This window comes from Zeus faber (assembly GCF_960531495.2).
Source record: "Zeus faber genome assembly, chromosome: 10".
Taxonomy (NCBI): domain Eukaryota; kingdom Metazoa; phylum Chordata; class Actinopteri; order Zeiformes; family Zeidae; genus Zeus; species Zeus faber.
In genome coordinates this window covers 23,651,739-23,664,238 of record NC_137199.1, presented here as the reverse complement: position 1 = coordinate 23,664,238, position 12,500 = coordinate 23,651,739, and the positions used below count along the sequence as shown (strand labels likewise).

Here is a 12,500-nt window from a genome sequence, read left to right as displayed (position 1 = left end):
CACACACACACACACACACACACACACACACACACACACACACACACACACACACACACACACACACACACACATCTGAGCCCCCCCCCGCTCCTCGCCAGCCCAACGCTGCCCCAAACAAAAGGCAGTGGAGGAACAGAGGAGGTCTCTGACCCTCGCGGGGGAGACCCTCTGATGACCTAGCAGAGACAGGAAACAGGAAGTGTGACCCCGTGACCCCTCAAGTGGAGGGGGTGGGTGGGTAGGCATGGGGTGGGAGAACTCCTGCCGCACCGCAACACATGACTCTGACCACAACAGGCCGGGAGACGTGTAAACATGGCTCGGTTTAACTTTACAATACTGACAATATTTCGATTTTTTTTGATTGTCAGTGATCTCGACAAACGACAAGGAATTTTAAGAAAAAGATTATTTTCCTCAAAAGAATTCATGTCACTTCTCCAAAATCTCTTAAGAACTACAATTATTCAAATAACAACGATTCTAGGAAACTACGTTCCTTCTTAATTTTGTTCTCAACTTTAAGTTAACTGCTCACTTATATTACAGTAGCAGTATTGAGAAGTTTATAACAATGACAATAATTATATTTGGATGGTCTTTATTCACCACTAGTTGAAATGTTAGGCTTTCCTATTCATTGATCAAGTATTGGAAGAGATTTCTATTATAATTTCTATGAGAGTTACATTGGGAGAAGGATGCTGAGGATGGAGCTGCCAGGCAAGAGGAAAAGAGGAAGGCCGAAGAGAAGGTTTATGGTTGTGGTGAGGGAGGCCATGCAGGCAGTTGGTGTAAGGGAGGAAGACGCGCAGAACAGAAGGTGTCTGAGGCAGGTGAGCCGCTGTGGCGATCCTAACGGGAGCAGCCGAATGCGAAAGAAGATTGCTGTTTTTATTGTTATTATTACCATTATTATTATTATAACAATAATAATAATAATAATAATAATAATAATAATAATAATTATTATTATTATTATTATTATTATTATTATTATTATTATTATCATAGGATGGTTACAGCTTCTTAAGTACAGGGTTGAATTCAGCATTCCCCTTTATCCGACACTCTTCTGAGACCTATCCAATTTGTAGACCCCCAGGCAATGCAAATCATTCATATTAGTATGCTTCACACTTGCTAACAAGGTTAAAATGGGGATGGTAGGAGGAGGTAGAGCTGGTCGTCTAGTAATCTAAAGGTTGCTGGTTCGATCCCAGGCTCCTCCTGCTAGCATGCTGTAGTGTCCTTGAGCAAGACACTTAACCCCTAATTGCTCCTGATGGCTGCGTCCGTCGGTGTTTGAATAATTGTAAGTCGCTCTGGATAAAAGCGTCTGCTAAATGTAATGTTAAGAATCAAATAGAAAGACAGAAATGAATACCCAGAACATGTATTAGCTTATTGACAGTACAGTGAACTTACAGCAAATCGACCTCAACTTGGATATATAAATACCCCAAAAAGATACCATGATTTTGAAAACCATTTTTGATACTCTAAGAGCTGATTTCCCTGGAGCCTCTGTTTTTAACATATCTTAAATGCCACATACAGTCCTACAATCTACTTGAATGTACAGTACAAGGCTTTATCCAACACATTGTGCAATACCCATCATATTTGCATATGCATTTTATTTTTCACTATTATTATTATACATATTATACATTTTGTCTTTACCCATCTTCCCTTATTTATTTTCTTAATTCATCAGTTATTGTGATATAACTCCTTTTATTGTGTTTTTCAGTTATATACAATACAAGGGCCGGTGTTAAGACCGGCCCTTGTATTGTTCTTCTGATGCCTCTGTTTTGATCTGTTGATGTTATGTCACTGAAACAAAAAGGAAAAATAAATAAACAAACAAACAAATAGAAAAAACAAAAAGACAGACAGTTAACGCTGGTCAGTTGGTGCAGCAGGGGGTATAGCTGGTAGGGAATGAGAGGGAGAGTGGGCGGAAAGAGAGAGCGAGAGCGAGAGAGAGAGAGAGAGAGAGAGAGAGAGAGAGAGAGCGAGAGAGAGAGAGAGAGAGAGAGAGAGAGAGAGAGAGAGAGAGAGAGAGAGAGAGAGAGAGAGAGAGCTGACCCGGCATGGGCCTCAGGACTGGGGGGTCTCAGAAGGAGAAGACGGGGAATGAAGAAAAGATGGAGGGATGGAGTCATGAAGGAAGGCAGGGTTGGTCGGGCCTCATTAGTAGGCAGACTAATTGGGAGGAAAAGGGCCCTCACATGCTCCGTCTGACCTCCCAGCCAGCGGGGGAGACAGTGGGGGTGGGGGTGGGGGTGGGGGCGAGGGGCCGTTTTTTTTAGCTTTTTTTTTTTTCATTCGCCCCAAAAGTTAAGCACCAACCGTCCCTCTCCCGACTCAGAGTTAAGGTGAAGATATATATATATATATATATATATATATATATGTGTATATATATATATATATATATATATATATATATATATATATATATATATATATATATATATATATATATATATATATATATATATACACGAGATAGACTACCCGGTCCATCTTAACGACCCCCTCAGCTCCTCGCAGGTTTAAACCAGGTGTCACACTTCATTTGGGAACCCGCGTGTCTACCCCCTCCACCCCCATCAGCAAACAGAGCAGGATAGCTGCCCACCGCCCCTCTCCGGGCTCCGCCACTACGCCGACATAAAAATAACTGGAGGGGCAGAAAGGACGAAACACCTGAGGGGGCATATTAAACAGCGTTTGAAAAACCCTCAGCACATGACATCAAACAGGAGGCACCTCTTTGAATGGCGCAGACATAATGGCTGGGTTACCGAGTGTAAGCTTACAAAACAGCACCCATGGTGTCCATTAGTCTGGCTGTGGACACACTCTGTCGCAGAGGCCGCCGCGCGGTTGGAGTGGGTTTCCATTTTGTATACACTGCGCCTCCGATACGCATAACAGTGTCGATGGTATCTGTTAGTATCTTTCCGGGGGTATTTCCAACCTCCATGTATGGACTGCGTATCGCCTGTGTGCTTTCGTTGCGTTCCCATCGTTAATTTGCACGCTACAGCCAGCGTGACGTGACGGAGGCCCCCGCGTTTCCCCCGCTAGGTGTGCGCCCGAGCTCCGCGTGCGCACATCGCGCGAGGTGTTGAGAGCGCGCTGCCGGGGCCCTGGTGGCCGCCGCGGCTCACAGGAAGTGAGACTGCGTGATGGAATTTGCGGTGCTCGGGATCTGGTTTATTTTCCACCCCTGGATTCCTGTCCTACCTGCAGGATTTTCCCAGGTTCTGGCTTCAATTACGCCCGGGAAGCTTGACGGAACAGGCGGCTCTGGGAGAGGGAGATTGGCGGGGGTGAGGAGGGGGGAGGTGGGGGTGAGGAGGGGGGAGGTGGGGTGAGGGGAGGGGGGGGGGGGGGGGGTTTAGAGAGCTGGAGACTGTCACACACAACTCGGCGCAGCCGGGGGGAGAGTGAATAAACCGAAGGAGAGGGATGAGGGAAAGATGGAAGCAGGAGGAATGACGGCAGCGCAACTGGAACAGAGCGCCGAGAAAACCCCGATGACAGGCGACGCGGAACTGTTATTTCTCACAAACAGCGGAGCGGTCGCCCGTGATGAGCGTCGCAGAGCGGTCGAATTAGAAAAGGTCTTTTTTTTTTTTTTTTTTTTTTTTCTTGCTCCCGGACAAAGCTTCTCAACAAAGGTGTCTTTGTTGAGGGGTATGTATGCTTCCTTATGCTCGGACCCAACACATCTCGCGTAACCGAGGAGGGCCCTATAAGAATAATCCCCGGAGTGCTGAGCCTCCGATGGCAAACTCATCCGACAAATGAGAAGGAAACGCTCCATAATCAAAGACCAATCACATAATTGCTCCATTTTGCCACTAGTTCAAGCGTCTCCTACGAGATTAGTTGTTTCGGAGGGGGGGGAAACCCGATACGCTGGGAAGTTAAACAGATGTTCGGGAAAACAAACCATCTCCTGAGAACAAAAACAGATCCTAGGAAATACGGCCGATACCCTAATTTTAGAACCGCGATAGCGGTGAGTCGCGTCGCCCGGGGGCAGGCATGCGGCGCGGTGCCGGCGATTTGTCGCGTCACTTGTCGACCCGAATAACATTTAAAATCACGTTTTACGCACAACTTCAGGTTCCAAATACTAACACCGAAGCCTGAAAGTCTGCGTCACACCACGCCGGAGTCTCAAGACGAACTCTTTGCCACCGCTAGGCCTGATCCGGGGTCCGATCTCGGGCGCGTGCACATTTATCAGCAATAGCGCGAGTTATAAAACAGCAATATGGTCTTGTCGCCCTCGCAGCTGAGGCGGATGAACCCCTGGCCTAAATCACTTCATCACTTGCGAGCAACGCAGCGGTGCACGCCACGTCTCATACATCACGCAGGAGTGATGTGCACATTTTTACAGTGTAGAAAATTGTCCACGGTGCATGTGCGCCGTCCCAGGGTGTCTGAGAGATGCCGAGACCGGGGGAAGGAGCGAGCACAAAAAGTCATTTCTCCCCCCCCCGATCCGTTTACAGGGCACGGCTCACTCTGAAACTTGGCCGCGGCGAAAGTCATGACATCAGCGGCTCCAGGCGTGAGAACGCGTCGCTTTATAAGCACAGCGAGAGAGCTTTTGTGATTCTTGTAGTGTTTAGTTTACTCTCGAAAGAGGCACAAGGGCCACCAGCCCTCGCTGCCAGACTGTCTCTGGGCCTCTCCGGGTCTCCAGATGAGAAATGTGAAAGGACGGCGTTTTCCAGCGCGGGGGCCGCATTTCACAAGGCGATCGTCACGGAACACTTAAGAGGAAAGAAATGAAACATCGGGGGATAAGAGTTGGAAGGAAGCGGGATTCTTTAGAGGGTCCCGTGTCTCCTGCAGCGGAGCAGACTATAACTCTGAGCCTCCTGTGTGACTTAGCCTCGCAAACACTGGGTCGGGACGGATTAGCGCCGAGGGGGAAACTGGGTCAGGACGAGCCGGACGCCACGTTGAAAAAAAAAAAAAAAAAAAAGTGCCTTGGACAAAAATAAATAAATAAATAAATAAATAAATAAATAAATAAATAAATAGATAGATAAATAAACAAATAAATAAACGGCCGACGTTCCAGCGACCCGCGTCCAAAAAAGAGCGTGGAGTCGTTCGAGTGTGCGGGCAAATGACATGAACGACATGAACATGAACGACATCCCAAACCTTACTGCGGTCTGGGATCACGGAGCGCACGTGTCAAACACTACGCCGTTAAAAAGGGAGTGAAATACCACCGTTTCAACCAGCCTGGTAGACGTCGAGGAACCCTACACATCCCAAAACTCTCTCGCCGTTGGTCCATCATCAAACACACACACACACACACACACACACACACACACACACACACACACACAGACGGAAGTGATTATCCGTGCACGCTGACTCATTCTCCTCTATCAGATGTTCAATTAGTCCAATTGTTTTACCTCAGCACCACCCAGAGCCGGCGGTCGTTCAACAAGTGAAGAGGTGGAGGACTTGTAAATCAGCGTCGCGTCCCCCACACCCCTCCCCTCCCCCTCCCAGAACAACATCTCCAGCGCCGCAAGAACTCCCCTACACCACGAGCGTTCAGCGCCGTGCCATAGGAGGGCTAATTTGACAGATTATGTATTCGGCAAACCTCGACCGCAATCATAAAACATGGATGGAGGTTCTGCCTCTGAGTGAGCTATGACGCTTTAAATATTTCTGATGAAATGTCCGGCTCGGGTTTTTTTTTTTAGCTTTTTTTATTTGTTGTTTTTTTTAACCAGTGGATCATCAACATTATCGTGATAACAGTTAACAACACGTGAAACATGCAACGCCTCGCGATCGCAGGTCGTGAGACGTCATTCCAGCAGATCGAGGCCCAGATCAGAGGAGAACGTGTGTCAGCGTTGACAGAATGAAGAGGCATCTCCATGCAGACACGCACATTCGCCATAATAACGCCGCCGTGTCTTCCCCACGTGTCACAGAGATGCAATACGGAACATGGAACGGGACATACGGATTGGAGACCGATATCGAATCACAGGAAGCGCTTGGCTGCAGTTACTGTATTTCTGCTGACGGTGCTGCTACATGTTTTTATCCACATCGGTGATGGAGTGTTGGATAACTTTTTTTCACTAACTAAATGAAATAAAGATTATTCAACTACTCAACTACTTTTGCGTTTGCTCAGGTTCCCTTTGTCTGATATTACAAGATCAGACGCCACCGAGAGAGGTAATCAGGGAGGGGGCAAATAGTCTTTCGTGCCACTCTACAGTGTATACTTGTATGGGGGAACAAGGTCCCCGCTATCAAAACAGGCTTCAGGAACACAACTTACAAGACAAATGGCCGCCGAAAAAACAGCCCCGCCAGCAATCTCCCTGGCATGCTGTTTGTCTCTATCAAGTGTGGAGTTTTGAAAGCTTTATTACATTAGAGTGTGTGTACATGTCCTGCGCTTGGAAGATAAAACCTGCGTGCCTCTGTGTTCCTTTCTAAGCTTGCGCTAACAAAAACAGTTCTGGGACAAATTACATGCGGGGAGAAGGACTTGGGGAGACGACTGGAGGCGGGGGCGGAGGTGGGCTCGGTACACTCAGCGCTCAAATATCTCCTCCGACTCGCAGCGGGACGAAGCGCGCATGAGGTAATACGGCAAAGGCAATTAAGAAAATGACGGCGTCTCGTTGGTGTTCTCTCTTAAAGCGGCCGCTTTGGTGCGGGGATCTTGGATCTCCTCGCCCGCTTTGTTTGGAGTAGGGCTGAGGGACGGTAATCCATCGAGACAAGCCTGCGGTACTCACACACACTTACACACACACCGATACACACACACACACGCACACACACACGCACACACACACACACACACACACACACACACACACACACACACACACACACACACACACACACACACACACACGCAGGCACACAGGCACACAGGCACACACACACACGCCCACGGACATTCACGTTTGCTTGACAGCTGGAAGAAGGCGGCTATTGTAGGCGGTTAATGCTGATCAGACACGTCGGCAACAGCTAAAAAAGGTGTACCAACCGGGGAAAGGCTGATACATCTACCTACCCAGACTGGATCTAGGCCTTCACACACAGCAAAAATGTAAAAAAAAATAAAAAAATAAAAAAAGTTGGTTTCCACAGAAACACTTAACGACCGCCGCGCGCGGTGTGGAAGGGAGGTGTCACAACCGCCCTCATCCCCATCAGAGGACACGCTCCAGTGGACTTCAATTATTTGTCACTCAGAGTCATGGTGCAGTCTATGCAACACATTCAAATACACAAAGCTATGAAGCACAATACTCAAATAACGTTTTCTCCAAACGTGAATATAAAAAACCCTAAATAATCAGGTTTTCTTGTGCCGAAATAAAAGACACACAAAAACAAAAATAAAGTCGAGGTGGCAGCTATTGTAGAAGCGTCAGAACGGGAGCTGTTCTCAAACCGAACCCACAAGAGCTGATCCGACCGTGTAACAGCGCACCGGGAAGTGTCAGAGAAAACCCAGCCCAACAACCGCAAAAGAAAAGTCTCAAACGGACTGCTTAAACCCACGCCAACCCGCCGTGTCAGCGCTAGTCATGGAAACGTACAAAATGCAGATGAAGACGAGATGTTGCCGTTGAAGGAACCTCGTCTGTAGTTCGCGGCCCGCTTTGAACGCTGCGCCGCGTCTCCCGGGGGTCCTAGTCTGTCATCCTGTCTGTCAGTCTGCCTGGTGGGATTTTATTATTATTTTTTTCTTCTTTGGAGTCTGCAAACCGGCTGCTGTCCCCGCCTGCGAGGCCGCCGCCTTTTGATTTCTGCACAATGGAACGGGCGGGGCTGCACGCACAACCGCAACACACAAGAGGCTTCTGTATCATCCTCAGAGTAGAGAGTGTTGTGAAACACCTGGGCACACACACGGAAAGATACGCACACCTACGCAGATACACCCACACCCGCAGACACACACGCACCCACACCCACACCCCAACACACACACACACACACACACACACACACACACACTCACACACACACACACACACACACACACACACACACACACACACACACACACACACACACACACACACACACACACACACACCTGGTTGATGTGCTTGAGTTTGTCGATGATCTGGCTTATGATGGGCTCCGGGGCCTTGTTGCTTTTGGACTCGGAGCCGTGGGGGTGGGATCGCCTCACGCCAGGGGCGGGGAACCTGACAGAGAGAGGAAGAGGAAAGACTTTAATTCACCTTGGTCATATTCATCTCCGAGTACGAAACCAAAGCCAATTTGATGGAGTCTGACAATTTGCAACCGAGCACAAAATTGTGACTTGAGACTAAAATAAACTGGTCATGTGTTGCACTTTAAATTGAATCATTAACCCCATCTAGTGTTGAATATATGAATAGCATTTATGTTATGTTTCCTGTTATATTATGTTTATGTTATGCATAGGTTTAGAATTATTGCTTATAAATGACATCATAAACCAGACCTTATCTCTAACCATTATCTATTAGAGAGACAAAAACCTCAAACAAAGAGAGAGGGAGTTTGTGAAAAGCTCAGGAGGTAGAGCTGGTGGTCTAGTGATCCAAAGGTTGCTGGTTCGATCCCAGGCTCCCCCTGCTAGCATGCTGTAGTGTCCTTGAGCAAGACACTTAACCCCTAATTGCTCCTGATGGCTGCGTCCGTCGGTCTTTGAACAATTGTAAGTCGCTTTGGATAAAAGCGTCTGCTAAATGTAAATGTACAGTGGGTTGTTTTTTTTTACACCTGGGCCTGGAGCTCTGGTGGAGGTGGAGGTGGGGACTGGAGGAGCTGAGAGGCAGGTTAATTCATGCTACCGCTGTATTGCTGACAGTGTTGCGGCGGAGACAATGCCGCGTCCATGTCCTCACATGTTGCCAGGCGGTAATGTATGCTTATAGGTCTTTTTGTGCTGAGCCACGCTCCCCCGTGTCTTTGTACCCAGGCAATGCACAGGGCATCCGCCCCATCCACGATCCACGATATATAAACCCCACCGTAGGCAAGTGAGATGAACTCTATTCCTCTGTGTGACAGGCTGTGTAGGGCGATGCCTCCGAAAACAATGGGAGCGAATCCCAGGGAAGTAATGGCATGTGTCATTCCCGGACCAGCCGAAGACACGTATTTGCCCGAGAACCAACGTGAAAGGCAGGATCTTGAGTGCCAATGTCATATCTCATCTTAAATGTCAATGTTACTTTATCGCGGCAAATGTTAGAGATACAGAGGACAAATGGAGCCGGCGCGGGCAATGATGATTTGCTGGGAAAAGGTTAGCGAGCCGAGAGGGAGCGAGGAGACGGGGAAGGTGTGTATGTACAGCCTCCCCACTCCCTCTGGCAGCCGAGGAAAAATCATGAGGTCATACTCTGTTCCCCTCTCGCCGACACACACCTGAGCGCCCGCCACCACAACCAGCCATCCACCTTCACACTCCCACACACAAACTAACGCAGGCATGCGTGGACACACGCACGCACACACACACACACACACACACACACACACACACACACACACACACACACACACACACACACACACACACACACACACACACACACACACACACACACACACACACAAACATACCCGCCACTAACCCACATTTCACCAGAGGGGTCCATTCATCAAACTCCGGCTCCTGCCTAAGTCAGACTTTTCATTAAACTCAAATTACATTTGCACAGTTATTTATTCTTCTATATTAGCCATGATCTCACCCCCACGACCACTGTTTAATTATCACATTAATAATGGAGACACGTGTGATCTTTTCTTCGAGGAAAGGGAAAATATAGACGTTGCATGGAGTATCAGGGGTGAAAGACTTTGCCAGAGGATAAGAGAAAGAGGGGGGGAGGAGGGTTACTGTTCCAAAAATGATGTAAGCCAATGAGATACAGAAATAACTCTCAGCAATAATTTACTGTGCACGAATGTTGTCATCGTCCTCCACCACCGATCCAGTCATTTGGTTTCGGGAATCTCTCTTCGGGAGTCAGATCTCTATCAATGTTCAGTTGAATGTTTTGAGGGCTGGTCTGAGCTGATGGCAGGGCGAAGGCGACGCCTCCATCCACCTCTCAATTGGGACGTCAGACGAGGGAGGGACTGGGTACCTTGCGCACAAATTGGGATCTGACGCTCACGAGGCACCGACCACCTGTTTGCACGCCCACCCTCGAAGAACTGTGCCAAATTTCCACTTGGGGAAAAAAAGACGATGATGAAGCCAGAGTCAGCGGTCTCCACTCTCGACAGGCGGAGACGTGTGTCTAGCTGTTCACCGAGAGAAGAACTCATGGAGCTGTTTATTATATTGTGATTTGGATGTGATGCGATATGAAAGAAAAAGGAGGAAATACGGGGGAAAAATCCCCTTTGCACATATTTTACGGCTGAAGTTTTAAAGTAAAACACGGTGTCATGGCAGACACGAGAGTCGCCCGGTTCCATTTGCGTTTCCAGCGGCGGTGGATGCGCCGCTCCTCTAATCTTTCCTCTGGCTGGGATGATATGGAGAACCGTGTTTAAGTAGAAACCGCTTCTCAAGTTAGCGGAGACATCCTGCCTGCCCTTCGCCCGCCCCGACGCCACTTTAAACAAGTACAATTTATTTTATAAGGAGAGCCTCGGCCTCGGGCGCACGGCGGAGGCAGTGTATGGCGGGCGGTTGTATACTGTAATCTCTCCATCCCATCCCCTTCCCGTGTGACCTGACCAACACACTCATCACATATCACAAATAAAAGTTGTTATTATTTGGTCGGGGCTGGTAATCATCGCCTCAGGACAGCTCGGCCCCGTTTCAACCCGTCTCTCACTCAGACATTGCCCGCGTGTCTTTCTGTCGTCCTCTGGCTTCCCCCCGGAGACGGGATGAATGCGGCAAGACATGATGCGGGAGCAGAAACGAGGTACGGCGTCAAAGTCAGACTGCCGAAAGCAGACGGGGTCCTCGGAGAGGACTTGAGGGGGAAGCATCGCCCGAAGTGCGTGTCTCCGCATCGATTCAAATCAAAGCGGATTTTTTACAGGGCGAAAGGGAAAATGTGACACACAAGCAAAATTGAAATTGGAGCCAGATGAGAGTAGAGCCGAGTGGGAACCGAGGAGGGGAAGTTACGATGCGGTGGGGGAGAGGAGACGGGGGCCGAGGTGAAATACTACAAAAGCGGAATTAGGTTTTTGCGCGGCGCAGCAAGGCACGAGATGAAGGGGGACGGCGAATCGAAGCGGCAATTAACAGAGAGAGAAGAAGGCGGCAGCAGGACCGACGTTGATAACGCCCCGTGGAGACCAAATCTAGATGTACGCTCCCTCCCTGGTGGAGGGAGGGCCCTCCTGTGAAGCTGATCACTTATAGAATAACTCACCCTCCAACTCACCTGCTCTCACTGGCTTAGTTTAATATGAAGATTCTAATCACATTAGATAGATGGATAGAGAGACAGAGAGACAGAGAGACAGACAGACAGACAGACAGACAGACAGACAGACAGACAGACAGACAGATAGACAGACAAATAGACAGAAAGATAGACAGATAGATAGACAGATAGATAGATAGATGGACAGATAGACAGACAGACAGGCAGATGGACAGACAGACAGACAGACAGACAGACAGACAGACAGTCTGACAGACAGATAGATAGATAGATAGATAGATAGATAGATAGATAGATAGATAGATGGAAAAGAGCAAATACTGTGAAAAATCACCTGAAAAAATCGACATGTCTTTATTTATACATAACTTTTTTCGAAAACATTAAATGTACATAAAATAAAACCTTACAGTGTACAAGGCGGACTCGGAGCGACCCTTGAACCAGGGGTTTTTCCTCAGTGCGACCCGACCAGGTCCCATTTCCCCGGGCGGCGAACGGCCCAGGGCGAGAGGAGAACACAGTGGATCACCGTTACAGCGCCGTACACACCTCCTATCACAGCCTGGAAAATTGACTCTCAGACTCATAGATCAACCTCCGAGGGTACGGCTGTATTTCCACAAGCATCACGGTGAGTTATGGCAATGACAAACCCTGGTTCGCAGCCACGCGTTGACGGCTGCTTTTGGCAACTTGTGCTGCGTTTCACAGAACCTGGAAAACTGTAGTACCTACCTAAAATGACTAAAATGGAGCCTGTGTATTGCTGCCTACAGCTATATTTGTTATTATTATTTATTATCATCATCATCACTAATATTATTGACATCATCATCATCATTATGATTGTGATTATTTTGATTGTGATTATGATGGTGATGATGATGATTATGATCATTAATATTATTATTATTATACGCTCATTACCTGTCTGTCATCTCCTGTCCATTCCAGCAGAGGGAGTGATTTGCAGGAGAAGCCTCGCGGTTGCACAGCGCCTCC

The 12,500-nt window shown here is 48.1% G+C and overlaps 1 protein-coding gene across 1 annotated transcript in view; it reads right to left on the bottom strand.

The window, feature by feature from the left end:
* The window catches only part of gpc3 (glypican 3), a gene marked incomplete at its 5' end in the record, with an annotated part of 90,720 nt that overhangs the window by 18,793 nt on the left and 59,427 nt on the right, over positions 1-12,500 (bottom strand). Inside the window, 2 exons of the mRNA XM_080008428.1 lie at positions 8,165-8,279; positions 12,426-12,500. The exon at positions 12,426-12,500 is cut by the window's right edge and continues 54 nt beyond it. Coding sequence (XP_079864554.1) covers positions 8,165-8,279; positions 12,426-12,500 — 190 coding nt within the window. The remainder of the gene's footprint in view (positions 1-8,164; positions 8,280-12,425) is intronic.